This window comes from Callorhinchus milii, unplaced genomic scaffold (genome assembly GCF_018977255.1).
Source record: "Callorhinchus milii isolate IMCB2004 unplaced genomic scaffold, IMCB_Cmil_1.0 Scaffold2, whole genome shotgun sequence".
In the NCBI taxonomy this organism is placed as follows: Eukaryota; Metazoa; Chordata; class Chondrichthyes; order Chimaeriformes; family Callorhinchidae; genus Callorhinchus; species Callorhinchus milii.
The window spans coordinates 120935692-120960662 of record NW_024704743.1 but is presented as its reverse complement, the minus strand read 5'-3'; the positions used below and the strand labels follow the sequence as shown (position 1 = coordinate 120960662).

The window sequence follows — 24971 nt, the reverse complement described above, 5'->3', positions numbered from 1 at the left end:
TGTGTGTTCTGTGGGTGAAATAAGAGTATATGGGGAGGGGTGAGGGGGAAGGGGAGTGGGACTGATTGGACAGTTCTCACAGAGAGGCACAGTTCCAACAAGCTGAGTAGGTACCTCTGCTATAATATTCTAGGATTTTATTCTATCGCTGGCCCCATTTTACCACAAGCCTTTGTAAGCAGTCACATAACAGAGGCAAGTAACAGGATTAGGTGAGAGCACCATTAACCTTCAGGTTACAAGTTCCCTGGGATGGGGCTCCCTTGATTTGGGATCTCCCAAACCACTTGACAGCAGACCCTGGTCACAAACCCTGATCATCGTTCCTGATCACTCCAATCGCAAACCCTCATCACAGGAATCAACGACATTCATTTACGGAGAGTAGACTTTTCGCATAGACCTGAATACTCCAAGGTCACTACCTTCAGCAGGAGAGCAGAGGGCTGGGCTGGGACGGTGGTAATCTGCTGCAGGAGACCCTGAGTCAAACCAAGGCTCTGTTTCAGACTCTCGTTCTCCATGGTCAGATGTTGAATGCGTTTCTCCGAGTCGGTCACTCCCTAAGAACACAAATACAAAATATTGCTGTTCTCACTCAACTGCCCTGCCCTGTTTTGCTCTGTCAGTCTGGCTCCATTACTCGGGCTCTCTGCACAGGGTCAGAAGGTTCTGGGTTCAAGCCCCATGTCAGAGACTCGTGAGTTCACACTCCAGGATGACATGACATGACATGATTGCAATGCTAGGGAGGGAGCACTGCATTGTCGGAGGTGCCGTCCTCAGATAATACGTTGAACCATCTGTACCTGTTCAGGTAGATGTTAAAGATCCTGTGACACTATTGTAAAAAATAGAAAGGATTGTCTCTCGGCGTCCTGGGTAACAATCCAATAGATTAATATCTGCCACACTTTCCCACAAATACATAGTCACCACACTTGACACAAATTACCTGGGAAGCTCTTTGAGGTAGTTTGAAGTGTAAACATGGAATAGCAACTGAGAAAGAGTATCATTGGGGTTGGGGGGGTGAGAGGTCAATAGATACTAGTGGGAGAGAGATCCCAGTGAGGGAATACAATGTGGGGAGAGATACAATGAGGGAAGATAATAGTGGGGAGATACAACAGTGGGGAAGGGTGTAGGGATTTAGCAATGGGAGAGAGATATAATGAGAGGAATACAGAGAGAGATCATAGTGCAAAGATACAGTGAAAGAGATACAGGGAAAGAGAGAGATAGAGAGGTCATAGTGGGGAAGAAGGTGTAGAGGAAGGTGATTGAAGTGGGGGAATCAGCAGAGTTAACTTACACTCTCCATTCTGAGCTGTGCCACCGCCTCCTCTCGCTCCTTGATCTGTTGGTTGAGGTCTGAGATCTGTGGGGAGACGGAGTGAAACCTGGGTTATCTTCAGTTATTATGTCTTTATTCTTTTTGGTCAGCCAGGTATCTGACACATGCGGAAACCCATCATCACGCTTAAGAGTGTCCAAACCAAGCTGCGAATCCCACCTACACATATAAATCCCAGAGATAGATTGTTGGAATGCGCACTGTTGTTGGAATTGTTGGAATGTCCTGGAGGGACGTATCCTGCTACCCAATTCCGGAAAGTATTAGATGTAGGTTGGTAAAAGAGTCACATACAACAACAAATTACATTTATATAACGCCTTTCATATCAGGAGGAGTTCCCAAGGCACTGAGACCTAAAGTCACACCCAGTCTTAGCTGGTGAAACAATTTTGTCTTCCCTCTGTAGGGTGGATTAGTTCTCAATGGGGCTGCAACCAAGCTGTGAATCCAAGGAGATTACAACAACTTGCATTTATACACCACCCTTCATGCCGGAAGGCATCTCAGAACCCTTAAACCAGTCCACGCTGGTGTTTATACCCACACATGTCTAAATGATGGTGGATGAAGGTCCTGTCCAATTCATCAGTGAGACAGATGTGGACCTATCTCAGCCATGGCCCTGGGTCAGCCACTCTTCACCATGGTTGTCTTACAATGTACCAGCTTTGAACACTAATTGCTGCTGGCATCACTTCTTGCGTGCTGCACATACTCAGGAAGTGATGTCAGTGGAAATCTGATAATCCAGAATTCAGCCATTTCGGCTTCCCGCATGTTAAAAATGGCTGACTTCCAGGTCACCGGGTAACGGCCGACAGCAAACTCACAATGTGACTGAACGCATCTACCTTTTTTTTAAAAAAGCCTTCCTGGTGTCCACCATCACTGACTTTAAATGAAATGAAATACCTGTATTTAGAGGTGTGAGACCACAGATCCCTAAGTATAGCACCTTGGGACATCCTCCTGACATGAAAGGTGATATACAAGTGTAAATGTTCTTGTTATTTGTTGTACACCAGAGAATTACCAGAGACCTGAAATTCCACCAGTCTCAAGACTATCATTTCTCAGAATGTAAGAAGGTGCCAAATTTATTGGGATGTTACCAGGGATGAGTGGACACAGTCATCAAGAAAGATTGAACATGTTGCATATTTTCTCTCTTGTGTTGAGAGAGGGGGATCTGATAGAGGCTAAGATTACAAAAGGATTTGATAAGGTGGACATTGATGCTGTTTCTCCTGGGTTGGTGAGTCCAAAACAAGGAGGCATAAATGTAAGATAGTCAGTTGTGTTGAAGTGAATTTAGGAGGAACCTCTTCACGCAAAGGGCGGTGAGAATGTATTTAGAGGAACTCATGCCGGAAGCTGTGGTTGAAGTAAATAGCATCAATGTATTTCAGAGAAAACTTGCTGTATACATGAGGCAGAAGGAAAAATAATAATAATACTTGCATTTAATATAGTGCCTTATCATGACTTCGAGATGTCTCAAAGCGCTTCAAAATTTATACTGTAAAGTAAATTGAATTATTAAATTCAGTTTTCATTTGGAAAATGATTCCTTTCTAAGAATTGTGGAAAGCCACCTTACAAATTGGTGTGCATTTAAGAATTTACAGCATTGTGACACCATCTACAGGCATCTGTGTGAAGCGCTTTGAGATGTCCTCTGGATGCACCCAGCTCGGGTCCAAATCCCTGACTGTCCAGCGCCTTGGGACATCCTCCCAACGTGAATGACGCTGTACAAATGTAATTATTTCTTCTTATTGTTGTTGACATGAAAGGCACAATATAAATTAAAATGGTATTTTATCTCAAAGACAAATGGTCTGAGACTGGGTGTGACCAGGTCTCAAACATGCAGGTATGTGGTCCTGTATAAGTAAACCTCTGTACCTGGAGTTGGAAGCTGACTGTTAGCTTTTCCCTCTCCTTCTGCCCGTATTCCAGCTCCTGCTTTACGGATGTCAGTTGAGCCATGAGTTTTGACCTCTCGCTCTGCAGTGAACTAATAGACTCCACCAGCCTGTGCACTCCAACTGGGGAGGAGAGGGGAGGGCATGGACTGTGGGCACAGGAGTATGTAGAGGTAAATGGGCATGGGGAGTGGGCAGAGGAGCTTGGGGATTGTGCAGAGGAACCTGATGGAGAGGTAAGGGAGCATGTTGGCGAAGTAAAGAGGGATAAAGTGTGGGGTGGATTTGGAAATGCAGAAGAGAGTGGGGTGTTGGCAGTGGGTAATGGAGCGTCAGTTTGGTATAGAGAGCTGGAAGGACTTGGAGGGCTGTTGTCTGGCAATCTAGCTCCTGTAACAGAGTAACAGTTAAACAAGCGCTCACATTAATCGTACATTCATGGCACAATGTTGTGTGTGTGACATTGCTATGCGCAATTGGCTGTTGCTTTGGCTTCAAATGCACAGTCACTACACTTGGCAGTATTTCCCTGTGGAACACTGTGACATTATAGACCCTGTTTCCAATGCCAGAATTATTATTACAGTGCAGGCCCATTATAACATGCTTCATCATAGCACTTATCAGGTTATAGCATGAATGGACCCCATTAATTGTCCATGTACACAGACACCCAGCTCCAAACCCACTCACTGTCCAGTCCCCGTGCTTAAAAACTGTCGAATTCCGGGTCATTAGGTTGCTGCTGGCATCACTTCCTGCATGCTGCACAAACTCAGTGCACAAGAAGTGATGTCAGTGGATATATAATAATCCAGAAGTCAGCTATTTTGGCTTCCCAGTGCCTTCGCCGCTTCCTCCCTTCCTTCTTCAAGGCCGGTCTCAAGACCGTTCGCTTTGACCGTGCCTTCAGCTCTCCTCCCAACTCTCTACCCCCTCCTCGCCCCCTCCCTTCCCTCCCCTCACCCTGACCATTTCCCCCTCCTCGCTCCCTCCCTTCCCTCCCCTCACCCTGACCATTTCCCCCCTCCTCGCTAACTCCCTTCCCTCCCCTCACCATTTCCCCCCTGCTCGGGTCCCGACCCAACTGTCCAGCGCCTTGGGACGTCCTCCCGACGTGAAAGGCGCTCTATAAATGGAATCTCATTGTTGTTGTTGTTCCCGTATGCTAAAAATGGCTGATTTTCAGATCATCGGGTCACCTCACTGCCGACACTACACACATGACGTGATGTTATTGGTGATTTGATGACCCAGAAGCTGGCCTAGTTTTAATGTGGGAATCCAGCTGTGCATAAGCAGTCAAACACATTATCACAGACACAAACAATAGAGAGGGAGTTGGGTATGGATCCCAACAACAGCAACTTGCATTAATATTGCCCCCTTCATGCAGGGTAGCGCCTCAGAGCTCTGAACTTGACGCAGAGATTGACACCGATCCGGGAATAGGAGGAGGTGACCATAAAGTAGGCATGGTCGAAGAGGAAGGTCTCCAGGTGCGATCCGAAGACTGCCAAAGAGGGGCAAGGTGGAGTAGTTGAGGCAGGGAGTTCCAGAGGTGCACAGTGTAGTTGCTGAATAACCGTTGCATTATAACAAGGCTCTGCTGTGCAACAGCAAATTGGAGACTTTTTCACATAATAATAATCTTTGCATTTGATATAGCCCCTTGTCACATCTTCACCAATTGCGCACAGCAGTGTCCCACAAACAGTTGGGGATTGAGTGACCAAATTATTTATTTATTTATTTATTCATTTATTTATTTCGAGGGGATTATTACCTCCGGACAAGCGATCTGCCAATCGATGAACAACTCGGTGTTTCGCCCTGCCCGGGAATCGAACTCAGGTCCTCTCGCTTGCAAGGCGAGTGCTCTAACCAATACGCTATAAGACTCCACGCGCAGACACACACACGTGCAGCATAGAGTCCTTACTCTCTTCCTGCAGTTTGCACACCAGGCCCTGCTGGTCGCTGACCACATCCTGGAGACTCTGGATGAGGCTGCACTTGTCTCTGACCTTCTGCCGGTACGCCCTCCGCAACTCCTTCTCCCGCTGCTTCCCGAGAGCCTCCTGCCTCAGCAGGCGAGCCTTGTACTGAGCCGCCTTCTCCTGCAGCCGCTGCATGTTAGAGTACTGCTCCAGGAAGGTGAGGAGGTGGGACATGACTGACAGCAGATGGGATTGTGGGGGCTGCGGTCATTGCAAAAGTGACAGACCACCCGGCCAAATAGACATAGCCCCCCACCCCAGCGCACCCCGGGAATGGGCGAGGAGAGCAAACAAGGACATCCGGAGTAAGAGTCGTGCCCATTAATTAGGGTCGGACAGTAATAATGATGTCAGTAATGAGGGTCAGACAGTAACAATGGTGCCAGTAATCAGGATTGGACAGTAATAAGAGTCCCAGTAATATGAGTCACATATAGTAATAATAGCCCCAGTAATGAGGATCATACAATAATAATAGCCCCAGTAATTTGGGTCAGACAGTAATAATGGTGGCAGTAATGAGTATTGAGATCATGGTTGAACGGGCCAGGGGACAGTCAGATTATCATGCGGATCATGGTGGAAGGGTAGGTAAGGATAAAATTGGGGTCAGAAGAACAGTGAGAAAGACAAGAAGTGAGGATTTAACCCGAGATTGGGAATATCAGAGCCACAGATTATAATACAGACAAGGAATATCACACTGGGTCAGATTTAGATTATCAGAAGATCACAATGCAGGTTCAGGTGAAGACCCTTCAGCCCATTTGATATCATCACCAAAGAATCCCCACCCGATGGTCCTCCCATTACATCACTGAGCTGTCCTTCGATGAGTCTCCGTGTCCTAGCCTTGACTACTCTTCTCTTTCAACCCATTTCAGTTGTTAATCCTCCTTTAAATAAAATAATACTTTCTGATTTCTGTTGTGAAATTATTCTTCACACTCTGCACCTGTGCTTTAGCTTATTATTAGAATAATAATCCTTACATTTGATATAGCACCTTAGCAATCGAAACCAGGTCCTCTCATTTGCGAGGTGAGCTCCCTAATCACTACACTACAGGATTCACAATCTGAAAGCATTTTTCTGAGGTTACTTTCTCAATCCTGTTTAGCATTTCATACTCTGAGATATCTCTTCACTGTAGAGCTTGTCTTATCCAATGTTACTCATCTCATAAGAGAGTTTTGTCCGCAACCATACAGCCTATGTGCTGGTGTGTTGTGGAGGAATTTACAGTGGACATCCTTGGGCTACCTTGCTGTTCAGGGTCTCCTTGTCAAGCTGCGCAAAGGCTCCCCCGGCTGCTTCCTGCTTCAAGGCCAGAAACTCGCTGAGTGGTGAAGAGGCATTAGCAGCCAGCCAGCCATCATCGCTGTCCCCTAGCCCATCACTGTCTGAAGGACCTAGATATGAGGGCAGAGAAAGAGGTCAGTGCAGGTCACCTCATCCACCAACAGGCACATAGGAACAGGAGTAAACCATCTTGTTCTGCCATTCTATTAGATCATGGCTGATCTGTACCTCAACTCCAATTACACCTTTTTGCCCCATATCCCTTAATACCCTGACCTAACAAATCTCTATCCACCTCAGTCTTGAAAATTTGAATGGATCCAGCGCCCACAACCTCCGGGGAAAAGAGTTTCAGATTTCCACTCCCTTTTGCGTGAAAAACTGTCTCCTAATTTCACTCCTAAATGGCCTAGCTCTAATCTTGTCCTGGATTCCCCACCATAGAAAATAGTTTCTCTGTATCTTCACCCCCTTTATTGCCGACTGACATTGTCCTGTTTACAGTCCAGAGGAAGGAGTGTAGATGAAGTGTTGGTTGAGTGTGAATGTTTTGCTGTGAGATGGAATAATCTCAGTTACATACTCTCTGCATCTGTCCATTCAGTCCATTGTTCATCACTGGACAAAGAGCTCTCATCTCTCCCAGGCCTGGTCTTGGTGTCCATGGAAATGTAGCCTTGGTCCTAATGAAAAGAAAGACCTTGAATATCTTGTGAAAACATCTATAATAATCCTTGCATTTGATATAGCGCTTTATCGTGTCATTGAGACGTCTCAAAGCGCTTCACAGAATATACTGTAAAGTGAATTGACTGTGTAATTTGTGGACGGAAACACGGCAATTGTGGATTGAAGTGACCAATTTATTTTTATTATTTTTTATACTGTATCCTTTTTATGTACTGTAAAGTGAATTGACTGTATATTTTGTGGTGAAACGCAGCAGGCAAATGCGCACAGCAATGTCCCACAAACAGTCGTGGAGTGAGTGGTCAAAATTCACAGAATCATAGAATCATAGAATCGTACGGCACAAAAAGAGCCCATTCGGCTGATCGAGTTTGTGCCGGCTCTTTGATTAGAGCAATTAATGTCAATCCCACTCCCCAGCCTTTTCCCCATAACCCTGCAAACCCGTCCTCCTCAAATACCCGTCCAACCGCATTTTTAAAAGTAGTTATCGAATCGGCCTCGACTGCCCTTTCAGGCAATGCGTTCCAAATTCGAACAACAATTATTATTATTTTATTTTATTATTATCCCCAGAAAGCGATCCGCCAATCGACTAACAATCAGATTGTTAGTTGATTGTAATCCTATTTACTACTGGGTAAACAGAGGCATGTGAAGTAAGAGAACTTGCCTAAGGTTTCGCCTTACCCAGAAATTGAACCCAGGTCCTCTCGCTTGGGAGGCGAGTGCTCTACCCAATAAGCTACAGGACTCCTACAAGCATCTCAGAGTGCTTCACAGTGATTTCCTCACATGTGTAGTGACTGAATTTGTAGACAGCCATTATGCCTACAGCAAGGTCCCACAATATCTTGTTTTGTACATTTTACACACTGCGATGTGTACTGTATGTAAAATACAAGAATACATCAAGTTTATGGATTATGAAATGAAGTAGAAAGCAAAATTGTCTCCGTTGTGTCTGTCTTGGTTGTCCCAAACTGTGTGGGAGATGAATTATCTGAGGAGGAGAGTCTGCAGTCTGGATTATCTGAACCAGTTCTGTACCAGATTTAATCCAGCACTTTATCTACATGAGACTTTACTGAGTGCTCATCATGCTGGTGCTCGCTCCCCTACTGGAGCTCTCTACTCTAATCCCATTCCCTGCTTTTTTCTCCATCGTGTCTGTGTTGGAGCTCGTTCCCCCACTGGAGTTCTCTACTCTAATCCCATTCCCTGCTTTTTCCCCATTATGACTGTGCTGGTGCTCTCTCCCCCAATTTCTAACCCTTTTCCCTGCTCTTTTCCTATTGTGTGTGTGCGTATTTAATTCCCTATTGAATGGTGACGATGTCAGCTTTGAACCAGTTTCCCGCAATCCTTAAAAAGAAATTTGCTTCTAAATTAAGGCTCAGTTACAAATTTTCCACTATTCGGCACCATTTACATTTCAAGGTAAAATGTCCTCCCAGGCTGAGACTGAGTTGAAGCTCAAGTCACTGGGGAGGATTCACTGGGAATCAGAGCTGGAAAACGGAAATTATAATTATAATTGATTTCTGAAGGAAAGCAGGTTAAACCCGAAGAGAAAATGGAAGAACACGGAAAAGAACAGAGCTGCAGATCGTAAAATCGAGACCACACGAGCGAGGATGGAGCCTGCGACGTATAACATCAAACATTTGAAAGACCTTCACACAGCATCACTGTCAGGTGCAGTGTCTGTGTATTGCAGACAAATGCAGAAGCCATTTTCCAAACAGCAACGTCCTACAAACAGCCATGAAGCCAATGCGCAATTTTATCTGGGGGGGTATTGTAGGCCAGGACACCTTCTCTTTTCCAATTACATTGCAGGATCTTTAGCATTCACCTGATCGCTGGAGTCCTGTAGCGTAGTGGTTAGAGCACTCGCCTCACAAGCAAGAGGATCACGGTTCGATTCCCAGGCAGGGCGAAACCGTAGGCAAATGTCTTTACTCCACATGCCTCTGTTTACCCAGCAGTAAGTAGGAACCCAGTTGTTAGTCGATTGGTGGATCGCTTTCCGGGGGTAATAATCCCTCTAAACATAAATAAATAATTTGGCCACTCAATCTACGACTTTGTGGGACACTGCTGCAATTGACTAGCAGATTACGCCCACATTTTGGAGGGTCAGCTCAAAGTCCCCGCCAGGTCCTGATCCAGAGCCAAAAGAACATGCGTCTGAGCCGTGCTGAGAGGTTGGGATTACGACACAGCATGATGGACTCAGAGCTTCCCTTCCTGGATGCGGACACCTACCTCAGCTGAGCCTTCGTCACGTACAGTCCCTCCATTCTCCTCTTCCTCATCTGCGTTGGCTTTGAACAGAGTATAGAAGATGTAGACCAGTAAGGAGTAAAAGGCATACATGGAGGCAGAGCACTACAGAGGACCTTAGGTTGATCCCTTTCTGCTCTGGCTCTCTACACCTCTCTCTTTCTCCTTCCCTGCTCTACCTCTCTCTCCGCCCTCCTTTTCCCCCGCTTACTTTCCCCGTCTCACTTTCTCCGCCTGGGTTTTTTCTCTTTCACTGGGTCTACGATTTGTTCCGTGTCTCAGTTCATCTCACTCTCGCTTGCTTTTCTCTCACGCTCCCCTCTTCTCTTCTTCTCTTAACCTCTATACCTTCGATTCGTTCTGTCTCTCAGTCCATCTCTCTTTGGGTCTTTCTCTCAAGCTTTCTTTGTCTGTGTTTTTCCTCTCTATTTGCCACTCGCTGCCCGCCTGCCTATCTGTGTGTCTTCCACTGTCCCTTCCTCCGTCTCTCATTCCCTCAGATACTGCCACTCTCTCGGGCACATTGTGGCTGATGTACGGCTGCAGTGCTAGTCTTGAGCATGCCCAGTCTCCTGCTTGACTGCAGCAAAGCAGCTCTGACAGCACAGCTCAGACAACAGCTACGGAGCATAAAATCAATCCTCAGCCAACTCCGCCCATTCCCTGCTCAGCCTTTCACGCAGCACAGAGACGGAGAGCAAGAGAGTGGCAGAGTACGAGATAGAGCGAGAAAGAGAGAGATTCAGGGAGAGGAGAGAAGCATACCGAGAGAGAGAGAGAGAGAGAGAGACAGACAGATGGAGAGAGAGCGAGAGGGAGGCAGAGTGCAAGACGGAGATAGAGATTCAGAGAGAGGAGAAATGCATACTGACTGAGACAGAGAGAGATGCAGAATGTGAGACAAAGGTACAGAGAGAGATTCAGAAATCGGAGACACAGATATCCACAGACAGAGTAACAGAGATTGAAAGACAGTGATGGAGAGGCAGGAACGATGAAAGCAACAGAGAGTCACAGAAATAGAAAGGCAGAATGACGCACACACGCGCACACACACACACACACACACAGGAAATGACGACAACTTGCACTTATATTGCACAGGGTAGCGTCTCAGAGCACTTAGCGATGGTGGAGCCTGACCACGAGCCAGGCGTGGGAGGGAGGGGGGGTGAAGGAGGTGACCATAAGCACGGTCGAAAAGGAGGGTTTTAAGGCTCGAAGGGCTGAATGGCCTCCTCCTGTTCCTACATTCCTATGAGTCTGAGGGAGAGCCCAGGTAGGTTGAAGAGTTTAGATCCTCGGGAGTGAAGACGTTGACGGGAGCCAAAGAGTATGACTTCCATCTTGTCCACATTCAGCTGCAGGAAGTTTACACTCATCCAGGTCCTGATGTCTGTTAGACAAGCTGATAGAGCATCGGTGGACCTGGAGTTGGTACTGGAGGCAAAGTAGATTTGTGTGTCATCCATATACATGTAGAGGTTTACCCCGTGTCTGCAGATGGCATCTCCCAGAGGGAGCATATAGATAAGGAAAAGAAGAGGGCCAAGGATGGAGCCCTGGGGAACCCCGCAGGTGACCGGGCGCGGGTGGGAGGAGAAACCATTTGCTGAGATGAAATGGAGGCGGATTGTTAAGTAGGACTCGAACCATGCGAGTGTAGTCCCAATAACAACAACAGCAAATTACATTTATATACGGCCTTTCACGTTGGGAGGACGTCTCAAGGCGCTGGACAGTCATGGATTTGGACCCGACCTGGGTTGGGATCAGGAGGGGTGGAGGATAGGGAGGGTAGGGATAGGAGGGTGACCAAGGTGCAGTCGAAGAGGAGGATCTTGAAGGAGACAAGGGAGGGAGGTGAAAGGATTGTGGTAATAATCCCTTAAAAATATTAATAATAATTTGGTCACTCAATCCATGATGTTTGTGGGACACTGCTGTGTACAATTGGCTGCTGCGATTTGCTCACAAAATAAACAGTCAATTAACTTTACCGTATATTGTGTGAAACTATGAAACATCTCGCCGACTTGATAAGGCGATATATCAAATGCACGGATTATTATTATTATTATTATTACTGACTAACTTGTATTTTGCTCTGTTGGACAGAGAGCACAGCAATCCGCCAATCGACCAACAACCGGGTTTCCTATTTACTACTGGGTAAACACAGGGGTGTGGAGCAAGGAAATTTGCCAAAGGTTTCGCCCTGCCCGGGAATCGAGCCCAGGTCCTCTCTTTTGTGAGGCGAGTGTTCTCACCAATATGCTACAGGACTCCATGTGCACACACACACACACACACACACACACACACAATCACATAACAACAACAACACTTGGATTTATATAGCGCCCTCCACGCCAAACAGCTTCTCAGAGCGCTTTACAGTTTAGGATCCCGGGACCGAGCCGGGGGTGGGGAAAGGTGACCAAAGCCGCGGTCGAAAAGAAAGGTCTTCAGCAGAGACCTGAAAATAGGAAGGGAGGGGGCGAGGCGAAGGGAGTGAGGAAGGGAGTTCCAGAGCCTCAGGGCGTAGTGGCTGAAGGCACAGCCGCCGAGTATGGAGCGGAGGACTCGGGGGACGAGGAGGAGGCCAGATATAGAGATATAGACACATAGCACATAGATACAGTCAGAGCCAGTGAGTTATCATAAGTGTTTTTTATTGAAGGCGATAGCAAAGCAGGTGATAGAACAACCAAGGAGTCACACTCAGAGTGGCTCAGTGTGAAGTGTGGCTTATAGCAGTGGAGAGGTCAGATGTACAGACGAGAGTTCTGTGGGACAAGTATAAGAGGCTCCACACATGATGAGATTCAATCCTGGAGTCTCACTGAGAATCTCTTCCATTCTCCAGCGGCAACAGGAGAGTGTGTCCATACTCTCGAGACCTGAGACAAGCACAGCACAGTTCAGGGTTAGTGTTAGTGTCGGGGTCAGTGTTGGTGTTAAGGTGGTATTAGTATTTGGGTTAGTGTTAGAGTCAGGGTCCTTGTCAGGTACCCCCCATTTTCTGAGAACTGATCTTTGTTGGGGAGAAAACTGACCTCTCTCTCAAGGGGGAAATCAGACTGATCTATTTGTGCCGGGGGGAGTGGAAAGGTCAGTCTCCCCTGCCCCATCTCCCCCACCCCAGCAGAGGGAGTGACCTCACTGTGGGCAAAGATATTGACTTCTCTCGGTGGGGGGCGGGGGGGGGAGTTGACCTCTCGGGAGAGGGTGGACTAACCTGTACCTGAGGTATATGTGTGTGGGGAGGGGAAGGAGGGGGAGACGACACTGACCTGTCAGCTCTCAGGTACGGCTCCTCAGAACTGAAAATGACCAGCCAAGACAGTGACCTCGGCGAGAGCCAGCGTGTCCTCACGGCCGGGAATGACAATTGTCACATAGCGTCCCAGCATCCCATTACAGGTAAACGATCGCGTTGTTCCTGCTTCGATGGCGTCAATCACAGCACACCTGTCACCAGGAGAGACGGGATTAGAGAGAGTGTGATATACACGGGCAGGCAGGAGACAGACACAAGATTAGAGTCCTGTAGTGAAGTAGTTAGCGCACTCGCCTCACAAGCAAGAGGACCCGGGTTCAATTCCCGGCAGGGCAAAATCTTAGGCAAGTTTCCTTACTCCACACGCCTCTGTTTACTGAGCAATAAGTAGGAACCCGGCTGTTATTTGATTGGCGGATTGCTTTTCTAGAGATAATAACCCCTTCAAAAAAAAATTATAAATTGGTCACTCAATCCCCGACTGTTTGTGGGACACCGCTGTGCGCAATTGGCTGTCGAGTTTCGCCCACAAAACATGCAGTCAATTCACTTTACAGTACATTCTGCGAAGCAATTTGAGACATCGCAAAGATGTGATAAAGCGCTGTTTCAAACGCAAGGATTATTATTAGAGAGTGTGTGATATACCCAGAAACAGGAGTAGGCCATTCAGCCCCTCGAGCTTGTTCCGCCATTCTATAAGATCATGACTGATTCCAATTACCCGCCTTTGCCCCATAAACCTTGTTATCCCGACCTAATAAAAATCTATCCACCTCAGTCTTCAAAATTTTAATGGATCCAGCATCCACAGCCTTTTCAGGGAGAGAGTACCAGATTTCCACAACCCTTTGCTTGAAAAAATGCTTCCCGATTTCACTCTTAAATTGCCTCACTCTAATTTTAAGTTTATCCTTGTTCTGGATTCCCCACCAGAGGAAGTAGTGTCTCCGCAGTTACCCTATGAAGTCCCTTTATTATTTTAAATACCTCAATCAATCAAGGCAAGGTTATCAATAGATTACTTTCTCACAAAATCCCTGACCCCTAATTTCAGTGATTTCATGGTTTCACAATTTTACTGAAAATTTCAGGGTTTTGGCCAAATTCCTGGTTTCACAACTTTCCATAACCTCCCACAGCTTTGCCCTCCCACCCCTGGTTATAGAACACACGTCACAAAGGGCACAGCACAGATTCGCATAGACATGGGAATTTGGGGAGGTCAGGGTTTCTGACACACACACACACTCGCACGCACACACACACACACACACACACACACAGGGGGAGGGTCAGGGTATCAGACACACATACAGTCATGAGGACAGCCTGTACCTGGGGTTGTTTTTGCCGTCGTTCTCCAACGAGTCTCCGATGAGAATCTCGGCTCCGATCAGAGACTCTGAGCAGCAGTCTGAGCGAGCCATGACAGAGACGGTGGAAATGTGGTAGGTGTCGAGCAGGTCCAGCCTCCACCAGGGCTCCAGTTGCTGGGCGGTGATGGAGCAGGAGCCTTTGGTGCAGTCGGGGTTTTCATTGCCGTCCACAGCATTCATGGCGTGTCCGTGGAAGTCAGCCAGACTGGACTGACACGGGCGGCCCTGAAGACCCAGGTTCAGGTCTGGAATACACAGGAACCAATCAGTGAGCCCTGGTCCTCTCCCTGAGCTCCTTCCACATACCCGGGGTCTCCCACCCACCGCACCCCAACCCCCAACAACACGATTCCACCCAGCATCTCTCCCCCAACTCAGGGTTTCTCTTCCCCCCCAACCCAGGGTCTCTCACCCCCGCCCAACCCAGGACCTCTCCCCGCCCCCAACCCAGGGTCTACCTTGCCCCCTTCCCTCCGCCCCACCCCCTAACCCCAGTGTCTCTCCTCCCTGGATTCTACCCACTCCCTGGATCTTCCCCACACTCCCATGTCTGTCCTGTTCCCCAGGGTCTCCTCACCTTCACCCGCGCCCTCCCACCCACCCCACACACACACACCACTGTCTCCATTGCGGGCAGCACTGGGAAGTGTTGGGAACAGGTTTTACCTGGTTGGTGATGGGCGTCTCCCAATCCACACATTCCAAGCAGCAGACACACAAGGAACTGGGTAAACATCCTGGGGAGATATGGAGCAGTCAATTCTCTGATCACAGCCTGGCCCTAGTTCCCCCTTCCCCCACCCATCCGCCAACCCGGGTAGGGGGTTTCTACTGACCCAAGAGGACCCAGCCTCAGGAGCTCCCTCTTCTAACCCCCATTCCCTGCTCTTTCCCCATCATGTCTGTACTGGTGCTCGCTCCCCCACTGGAGCTCTCTACTCTAACCCCCATTCCCTGCTCTCTCTCCCAATCATGTCTGTGCTGGTACTTGCTCCTCCACTGGAGCTCTCTAATCCCATTCCCTGCTCTCTTCCAATCATGTCTGTGCTGGTGCTCCCTTTCCCAGTAGAGTTCTCGTCTCTAATCCCATTCCCTGCTCTTTCCCCATCGTGTCTGTGCTGGTGCTCGCTCCCTCACTGGAGCTCTCTAATCCCATTCCTTTCTCTTTCCCCATCTATTTTTCGTCTCGTCTCTTTTCCAGGATCTTCAGCAACTATTTGAACAGGCAGAGGAGTCCTCAGGTTTTATCGTCTCACACGCAATGTAGCATCCACGTCTTGGTCACCTCCCTCCTTGCCTATTCCAATGCCTTCCTCCCTGGTCTTCCCAGCTCTAGTATCCCAAAAATCCAACTGATACAGAGATCCGCCACCCATACGCTCACCCGTACTAAACTCTGTGTCCCATTCTCACCAAGTTCCACTGGCTCCCTATCGCCAAATGGATCGTTTTCAGGATCCTCACACTCATCTACATGCCCTGGAAACCTCCCTACCACTCTAACCTGCCTACCCTGCACTCCACCACCTCTGCTTGTCCCTCATCGGCTCTGCACTGTATGAATACAAATCCTAAATATTGTGGAGTCCTGTAATGTAGCGGTTAGAGCACACGCCTCGCAAGCGAAAGAACCAGGGTTCGATTCCCAGGCAGGGCGAAACATTGGGCAAGTTTCCTTACTCCACACGCCTCTGTTTACGCAGTAAGTAGGAACCCAGTTGTTAGTCGATTGGTGAATCGCTCCTCTGGGGGTAATAATCCCTTAAAAAAAATGTGGTCACTTCAATCCACGACTGTTTGTGGGCCACTGCTGCGCGCAATTGGCCGCTGCGTGTTGCTGACACAATGAATTCACTTTACAGTATATTCTGTGACCCGCTTTGAGACGTCTGGAAAACGCGATAAGACGCTGTATCAAATGCAAGGATTATTATTATTACCATATTACAATAAAAATAAATGCAAATTGTTGTTGTCTCATCTGAAGGACGGCACCTCTGACATCGCTGGCCCCACTGAGCCCAGCTGTCAGGCTAAAGCTGTGGCTGCACGTACCTGCACTGATGGTTTGAGCTGATCTCTCAGGAGCCAATTGATGGTGAAGTGCAGGCAGCCTTGTGTGCCACCTCCTTATATAACTCCTGACCCTCCCTCTCTCTTTTTCTTGGCTGTAACCAGCCTCTTTCCCAACCACTTGCCCAACTGTTTGGACAACAGCCTGGAACCAGATTGCGTCACTTTGGGGTGGACAAAGGAGAGACGCATTTCCTGATAGCGCTTATCCTTATCGCAGGAATTCCGGAAAACAGATTAATGTTAGATGTTGTTCACTCGTAACTGGACAATCATTATTTAATTCCAGAACTTTCCGGTCTCTGGTACAGTGCGAGCGTGTGTGTGGGGTGGGGAGGGGAGGGGGGGGTTGAGGAGGTTGTACAGCTCTGTATCTGAGATGTGTACAAAACAAATATCGTCACTCAATCCACGACTGTTTGTGGTTCACTGCTGTGCACAATTGCCTGCTGTGTTTGGCCAAAAAATACACAGTCAAATGCAAGGATTATTATTAATATTATTATTACCTGTGTGTACAGCTCTGAGGCATTAACGGTTTTCCCCGTAGACCCGTAGATGGGCTTAAAAACCCGGAGTCTACTGGGAAATGCCATAGATGCTCTGGGACGCTACCCTGCTTGAGGGACGCTATATAAGTGCAATTTGTTAATGCTGCTGTTGTAAAGTTGGCAGGTATGCCATCAACTGGCGGTCTTACAGCCTAATCTCTGGAACTCCATCCCAGAGACTCTCTGACTTACTCCTATCCTCACTCCGTACAAGTTCCATCTCAAACTGTACATCTGTACCTCTCCATCCCTCTCAGCTCTCACTGCCAGCAACCAGTAGCAAGCACTGTGAAGAGCTTTGACAGATGTCTACAACAGTCTCGGTAGTTCAGTTCCTGAGTCAGGTGGGTCCACAGTGCTGATGACAGCCTGGCTCATCAGCAGGACTTGGAAGGGCAGACTACTCACTGGGGGGCAGGGAGTCATCCCATTCAGCTCCTGTTAACCCTACAAACCAAAGCCCCAACACGTTGGGTGATCCTAGCTGGACAAGCGATGGAAAATCGCGCCAGACGGCAATATCAATGGTAAGCTATCGTATTTTAGCTGGTTAGACTCCAGCAGTTACCCCAACGCATGCTCTGGGGTCCCCAAACCTTGGCTCTTGCCAACCTGCACCTAAATCTTTCCAGGAATTACAACAACAACTTGGATTTATATAGCCCCCTCCATGCCGGACGGTGTCGGGGAGCGGAGTTGGTGCGGGTGAGAATGAGGGCGGCAGAGTTTTGAATGATTTGGATTTTGTGGAGGGGAGACCGGCGAGGATGGCATTAGAGTAGTCCAGCCGAGAGGTGACAAAGGCATGGACCAGGGTTTCAACGGCTTTCAGAAAGAGGTATTGGCGGAGACAGGCGATGCGTCAGAGGTGGAAGAAAGCGGTGCTGGTGAGGGACCGGATGTGGGGGAAGAAGGATAATTGGGGGTCAAACCTGACACCTAGGTTGCGTAAGGGTTCGGAGAGTTTTAGGGGGAGGTCGGATAGGTGGAGGAGGTGAGAACCATGCGATTTAAGACGTTGATGAGAGCCAAAGAGTATGGCTTCCGTCTTGTCAATGTTCAGCTGAAGGAAGTTTGCGCTCATCCAGCCCCTGAGGTTTGACAGGCAGCTGACAGAACATCAGGGGACTGGGGATCGCAAAGAGAGGGGGAAAAGTAGAGTTGGGTGTCGTCCGCATACATGTGGAAATGTACCCCATGTCTGCGGATGACATCCCCAAGAGGGAGCATGTAGATCAGAAAGAAGAGGGGGCCAAGGATGGATCCTTGGGGGACCCCGCAGGTAACTGAGTGAGAGCGGGAGGAGAAGCCATTTGTGCAGTTGTACTGCTGGCGGTTTGTAGGTAGGACTCAAACCAGGCGAGTGCGGTCCCAGTGAGGTGGATGACGGAGGAAAGGCGGTGGAGGAGGATGGTGTGATCGACTGTGTCGAATGCGGCGGAGAGGTCCAGGAGGACAAAGAGGTAGAGGGAGCCCTGGTCACAGAAGAGAGGATATCATTTGTGACTCTCTGTACTGTGGGCAGACACTGGACTGGAGGGGTTCGAAGAGAGAGTGGGAGGAGAGGTGTGCGCAACGTTCTACGCGTTCAACCGCGCGTTCTAGGACTTTTGCGAGGAAGGGCAGGTTAGAAATAGGGCGGTCGTGGCTGGGGTTTGAGGGATCTAGGGAAAGTTTTTTGAGGAGAAGGGTGATGAATTAGGTAAGCAGGATGCATCCCTCCAGGGTGTGGGAGCGCATTCCATTCCGAAAATCTATCCCTGGGATATCCATGTGTAGGTGGGAGGCTGGGAATTCTCAGTTAGGTTTGAGTACTCTTAAGTAGCGTAGTGATGGATTTCTGGATGTGTTGGTTACCAAGCTGACCAAAAACAAAAGAGCTTTGAGACGTTCTTTCGACACGAAACGCTGCTTAAGCTCTCAGCAGGTAATAACATGTGCTTGAAATATAGTAATGATTGACCAGACAGGAGAGAGAACAATAGCCAGCAGTGTTCTGCCTTGTCTGAGCTTTTGGGAACAGATTACATGATTTCACGGACGCATCCTTTCTTGCTCGCTGACCCAATCAAACAGCACCAGCTGTTGTGCAAGAGGTTGGGAAAGAATCTGGTTGCACACGAGAGTCAGGTGAACTGGCATAGGAGTTCACCATCAAACGGCTCCTGAGAGATCTGCTCAAAACATCAGCCTGACGGCCGCAAAGTTGTGGGTTCGAGCCCCACGTGGAGGACTCTGAGCTCACAGTCCAGGCTGATTCTCTGTTGTCGATGACCTGAAACGTTAACTCATTTTCCCCTCTCCATAAATGCTGCCTGAACTGCTGAGTTTTCCAGCAACTTCTGTTTTTTTTTATTTCAGATTTCCAGCATCTGCAGGATTTTGCCTCTATTGTGGTGCTATAAGTAGAGCGTTGCATCGGATGCATAGCCATTCATTGAGTCTGCACTGGCTCTTATGAACCTTATGAATAATAATTATTATTATTATAACCTGCAATCCGAATCCCTTTGCTCCTCTTCTCGTTGCAAGATTTTCCATTAAATATATACTTCCTAGCCTTGATTTTTTTGCCAAAATGAATCGCTCACATTTGCTTTCATTAACCATCATCTGCCACTGATCTGCCCATTGCAATTATCTATTAAGCCCTCCTGCAATCTCTTGCCATCCTCATTACAGTTCATTATTCGTCCGAGCTTGGTATCATTCACAATCTTCAATACTGAAACCCTGAATCCAAGTCTACGTCATTAATATAGATAGAAAACTAGAGAGGCCCCAGCACAGAGCCCTGCAGCACATCAATAATTAACTTCAACTAACTGGAAAAACATCCTTTTAGCCCCACTCTGTGCTTCCTATCCTTCAACCTTTCAAAACGCCAACATTCCCCCCTACATTTCTAACGCCAACATTTCTACCCTGAGTTTCTGCACCAGTCTCCCATGTGGCACTTTATCAAACGTCTTCTGGAAATCCATATACATATCCACAGCATTGCCTTTATCTACACTTTCAGTTACATTGACGTCTTTCTAATGAGGTGTTAAACCGAGGTGCCGTATCTCTGCCCGTTCAATTAAACATGAAATACCCCATGGCACCATTGGAAAAGAGACAAGAATTTCTCTGTATCCTGGCCAACAACCCCTAGATTAATTACTCACTCAGCTGATGACCGTTTGTGGGGACATTGCTGTGCACAGATTGTCTGCTATTTTGCCTCCAATGAAGGTGCTGTATATAAATGTAAGCTCTTGTTTTACTTTCCCAAGAGCCTTGGGTTAAAAGAGTGAGAATGAGGTGTATGATGTGCTAATTCTCACAGGCTGGGCAATTCCTTCCAAGAGGTCAGTCTTTCCTCCCTCCCCTGAGGGAAGCACCCAGTTTGGCTCTTGCCAACCTGCACCTGATACTTTCCAGAATTAGGTCGGCAGGGGTGCGTCTCCAGAAAGTAAATAATCCCATTGTGAAATACTTGTGACCGTGACTGATGGCTGTGTCTTGGATTAATTGTGGAGAGTCTTTTGGATTGATGGAGGTGATGCCAAGGGAGTAGGTAATGACAGTACAAATTTCTTTATACCCAACAACAGACAATCCTCACTGTGTTTGTGCGTGCATATCTGTCTGAGTATGTGTCTGTGTGCATGAGGTTTTGTGTGTGTTTGTCAGTGTGTTTCTTTTTGTGTGTCTATAAGTATGTGTGGGTGTCTGTGAGTGTGTATGACTGTATGTGTGTGTATGTCAGTATGTATGTATGTTGGGTTTGTGTGTCTGTAAGTGTGTGTGGGTGAGTGTGTGCATGAGTTTGCGTTTGTCAGTAAGCGTGTTGTGTGTCTGTGTGTGTATGTCCAAGTGTGCGTGTCCAAGTGTATGTGTTGTATGTGAGTTTCTGTGTGTGTGTGTGTATGTGTGTGGATGTTTTATATGTCTCTGTGTGTGTGGATGTTTTATATGTCTGTGTGTGTGTCTGTATGTGTTTGTGTCTGTGTGCATGTGTTTGTGTGTGTGTCTATATGTGCGAGTGTGTTGTATATAAGTGTCTGTGTACGTGTGTGTCTAAGTGTTTGAGTTTGTGTCTAATTACTTGTGTGTGAGTGTGTCTGTGTATGAGAGATGTTTCTGCAGAACATAAATCTGGAACTTTAATTGTTCAGATCACACACAACTACAGAGATTAACATTTGGCAAAAGTCAGAGTAACAATACAATACTATCAATGGGACTGTGTGTATGTGAGCGAGAGAGATAGAGAGGGTGGGATAGGTCTGTGTGTGTGAGCGAGAGAGAGGGGGGGTAGCACTGTGTGTGTGTGTGAGAGAGAGAGAGAGAAGTTAGAACTGTTGAGTCAGACAGAGAGAGTGGGAGATGGTGACACAGAGAGAGAAGGTATGGATGGGGCATTCTACTGTATGAAGTAGTAACAACCCCAGCTTTAGACTACTGCTTTTTAATTTTAGCTGCTGGTATCTCTCTGGGGGTGAAGGGATGAGAGGGAGACAGAGAGAGGAAGCTGGTATAAAGTGGACATGGTGAGGCACGCTCAGGGTGACTGTTAGACCCTGACCGTCAGCCATTGTTGGCTGGTAGGTCACTGACCACGGAGTGAGTTACAGCTGAGCCCATGATGTCTGTGTTAGGTTACAGTTCATTAGCTGCCAATGAAAACGAGAGGAGTCCCAGCCCCTTTGTGCACACACTGAGCAAACCCTGGTCGGTGTTGCTTTGCCCTCCCACACCTCATCATGGAACGCACATCACGAACGGCACAGCACAGATTCACATATACGTGAGAATTTGGATGAGACATTAAACCAAGTGTGTACCTTACAGCGCTCTGGGACACTACCCTGCACAAGGGAGGCTATAAGTGTTAGCTGTTGTTCATGTGGAACTTAAAAGATTCCACAGAATTATTGAGAAAAAGAAGGGAAGGTGACTGTGAGATGAGAGGGAGAAAGACAACAACAATAAGCGTTTATATAGCACCCTTCACGCGGGGCAGTGTCTCGGAGCGCTTAACGGTGGCAAAGCCTGGTGTCGAGCTGCGGGAAAGACAAGACAGCGACCAACAGAGAGAGGTAGAGAGATTCAGAGAGAGACACACACAGATTCTGTGTACTTACCTCCGCTCTGTGTACTTACGCTCTCAACCTCACAGCGGAACATTACCCCCACCCCCAAAACAAATGCTATTCTATCCCTGCAGTTTCTAAAACGCAGCACAAACACAAGCTCTCCAAGACGCTGCCCTGCTTGAAGGGAGCGATGCGAATGCAAGTGCTTGTTGTTGCTACCACAGCACGAACACAGAGCTAACATAGCACAAACGCAGAGCTAACACATCACAAACAGAGCTAACATAGCACAAACGCAGAGCTAACACAGCACAAACGCAGAACTAACACATCACAAACAGAGCTAACGTAGCACAAACACAGCACTTACAGCAAACAGAGATCTCCAGGTTGGGAGGAGGCCATGGCCCACGGACCTGTATTATCACCTTTATTACTAATCCACACCCCAGCGCTCTCCCCACACACCTTAATGTTCTCACTGCTCAGGTCTTTATCCACTTCCCTTTTGAATGGTTCTGTTGCTCCAGCCTCAGTAATTCCTTGTTGGAGTGAACTGCAAACCCTGACCAGCGTCTGAGTGAAGACATTTCTCCTCACTCTCTCCGCTGACTCTGCTAACAATCCTGGAGTCTCGTAGCAAGCGAGAGGACCCGGGTTCAATTCCCGGGCATGGCAAAATCTTAGGCAAGTTTCTTACTCTGCATGCCTCGGTTTACCTTGCATTAAGTCACAACCCGGTTGTTAGTCAATTGAATTGCTTTCCGGGGTAATAATCCCTCCAAAAAAAACTTGGGTCACTCAATCCATGACTGTTGTGCGCAATTGACTGCCCGTGTTTCACCCATAAATCATCTTACAGCACAGGAGGAGGCCATTTGGGCTATCGCGCCTGTGTCAGCTCTTTGAAAGAGCTATCCAATTAGTCCCACTTGCCTGCTCTTGCCCTATAGACCTGCAATTTTTTCCTTTTCAAGTAAATATCCAATTCCCATTTGAAAGCTATTATTGAATCTGCTTCCACCACCCTTTTAGGCAGTGCATTCCAGATCAAAACAATTGACTGGGTTAAAAAAAAATCTCTTCTCCCCTCTGGTTCTTTTCCAATTATCTTAAATCTGTGTCCTTTGGTTACTGACCCACCCGCCAGAGGAAACAGGTTCTCCCTATTTACTCTTATCAAAACACTCATAATTTTATGAGGGTATTAAATCTCAATCTGAAGGTCAATCCACTTTAGAGTACCACCTGTGAAGCACTTTGGGATGTCTCAATGACATGATAAGGGGCAATATCAAATGCAAGTATTACTATTATTATCCTCAAACTGGGAACCCTCGTCACCCACTCCTCAACCAAAGGCAGTGTTTGTCCTATCTCACCTGTCTCCTCTCTTCAGTGTCTCAAACACTATCCAGCATATCCCATCAATCTCCTCTGCTCCAGTTCATAGCCTCCCATCATACGGATATCGTCTGACACCCAGCATCGACTCAGTAAACCTGCACTGGCTCCCCTCTGTCTCCAACCCTCAATTCAGAAGATGGATTTCCATATGAATAGAATTAAAACGGTCTTTCTAATTAGAGCTAGTTTTAATCCTAATAAACCTTGGATTCGATTATAATAATCCTTGCATTTGATATAGCGCCCCATCATGTCTTCGAGACATCTCAAAGCGCTTCACAGAATATACTGTAAACTGAGTTGATTGTATATTTTATGGGCATAGCATGGCATCCAATTGCATAAAGCAGTATCCCACAAACAGTCGGGGATTGAAGTGACCAATTCATTATTTTTTTTTGAAGGAATTATTACCCCCGGAAAAGCAATCCACCAATCAACTAACAACCGGGCTCCTACTTACTGCTAGGCAAACAGAGGCGTGTGGAGTAAGGAAACTTGCCCAACATTTCGCCCCACCCAGGAATCTAACCGCTTGTGAGGCGAGTTCTCTAACTGCTGAGCTATAGGACTTCACTATATAGTGCTTATAGCATTGTCAAGGTATCTCAAAGCTCTTCCCAGGTTTATGCAGTGAAGTGCAGTTACTGTGTATATGTCAGCAAAAGCAATCTGACAGGTTTGGACTATGTGTCATTTCAGTTAACTCATTTCCCTGCTCTCATGGCGGGTTATAGCACCAATGTGGGCTAGAAAGGACAGTTGAGGGTCAAACAAGACCCTAAGGTTCTGGACTGGCTTAGTGAGGTGGAGTGTGCAACCATGGATGGTGATGCTGTCAGCGCCTGAGGTGTGGAGGCGCTGACGGGAGCCAATCAGGAGAATCTCAGTCTTGTTAACGTTCAACTGAAGAAAATTAGCTCTCATCGAGGACTTGATGTCTGACAAGACATTCTGTTAGGATAGCAGAGGTCCTGGAGTCAAGGGTGGAGGCAGAGAGATAGAGTTGGGTGTCATCTGCATACGAGACAGTGTGGGGGCGAGAGGAGAAACCATTTGTGGAGATAAAGTGGAGACGGTGTGAGAGGTAGGATCTGAACCAGTGAAGGACAGAGCCGTGAAGGTTGAGGTGAGAGGAGAGGCGGTGGGTGAGGATAGAGTGGTCAACGGTATCGAAGGCAGCAGAATGGTCTAATCCCATTCCCCTGCTGTCTACCCACCGTGTCTGTGCTGGTGTTCGTTCCCTCACTGGAGCTCTTTACTCTAATCCCATTCCCTGCTCTTTCCCCATCGTGTCTGTGCTGGTGCTCGCTCCCTCACTGGAGCTCTCTACTCTAATCCTATTCCTGCTTTTTCCCCATGGTGTCTGGCAAAACCCTCATCCACGCCTTCGGCACCTCCATCCTTGACTATTTCATTGCCCTCCTCTCCGGTCTCCCCAGACCCACAAACTATAATTGATTCAGACCTCCGCTGCCCATATTCTCACCCACACTAAACTCCATACCCCCATCACCCCAGTCCTCATCAGGCTCCACTGGTTCCCCACCAAAGAATGAATCAATTTCAAGATCCTCTCACCATCTACAAATCCTTTCACGCCCTGTCACCTCCCGACCTTTCTG

General features: G+C 47.6%; 2 protein-coding genes across 2 annotated transcripts in view; both read right to left on the bottom strand.

Annotated features, from left to right (window-relative positions):
• The window catches only part of si:ch211-257p13.3 (kinesin-like protein KIFC3), a 28354-nt gene extending 18099 nt beyond the window's left edge, over positions 1-10255 (bottom strand). The window contains exons 1-7 of the mRNA XM_007895055.2: positions 9552-10255; positions 7174-7273; positions 6552-6700; positions 5231-5489; positions 3269-3678; positions 1316-1381; positions 426-563 (exon numbers count right to left, since the gene is read on the bottom strand). Of these exons, the coding sequence (XP_007893246.2) occupies positions 426-563; positions 1316-1381; positions 3269-3678; positions 5231-5489; positions 6552-6700; positions 7174-7273; positions 9552-9662 (1233 nt within the window). The 5' untranslated portion in view covers positions 9663-10255. The remainder of the gene's footprint in view (positions 1-425; positions 564-1315; positions 1382-3268; positions 3679-5230; positions 5490-6551; positions 6701-7173; positions 7274-9551) is intronic.
• A 1993-nt stretch (positions 10256-12248) lies between these two features.
• LOC103179675 (fucolectin-1-like) lies at positions 12249-16336 on the bottom strand. Its single transcript, NM_001292660.1, is given in 5 exon segments — positions 12249-12472; positions 12866-13043; positions 14191-14476; positions 14898-14968; positions 16287-16336. Coding segments are annotated over 3 exon segments (510 nt in total). The 5' UTR covers position 14968; positions 16287-16336; the 3' UTR covers positions 12249-12472; positions 12866-12889.
• Positions 16337-24971: the final 8635 nt, after the last annotated feature.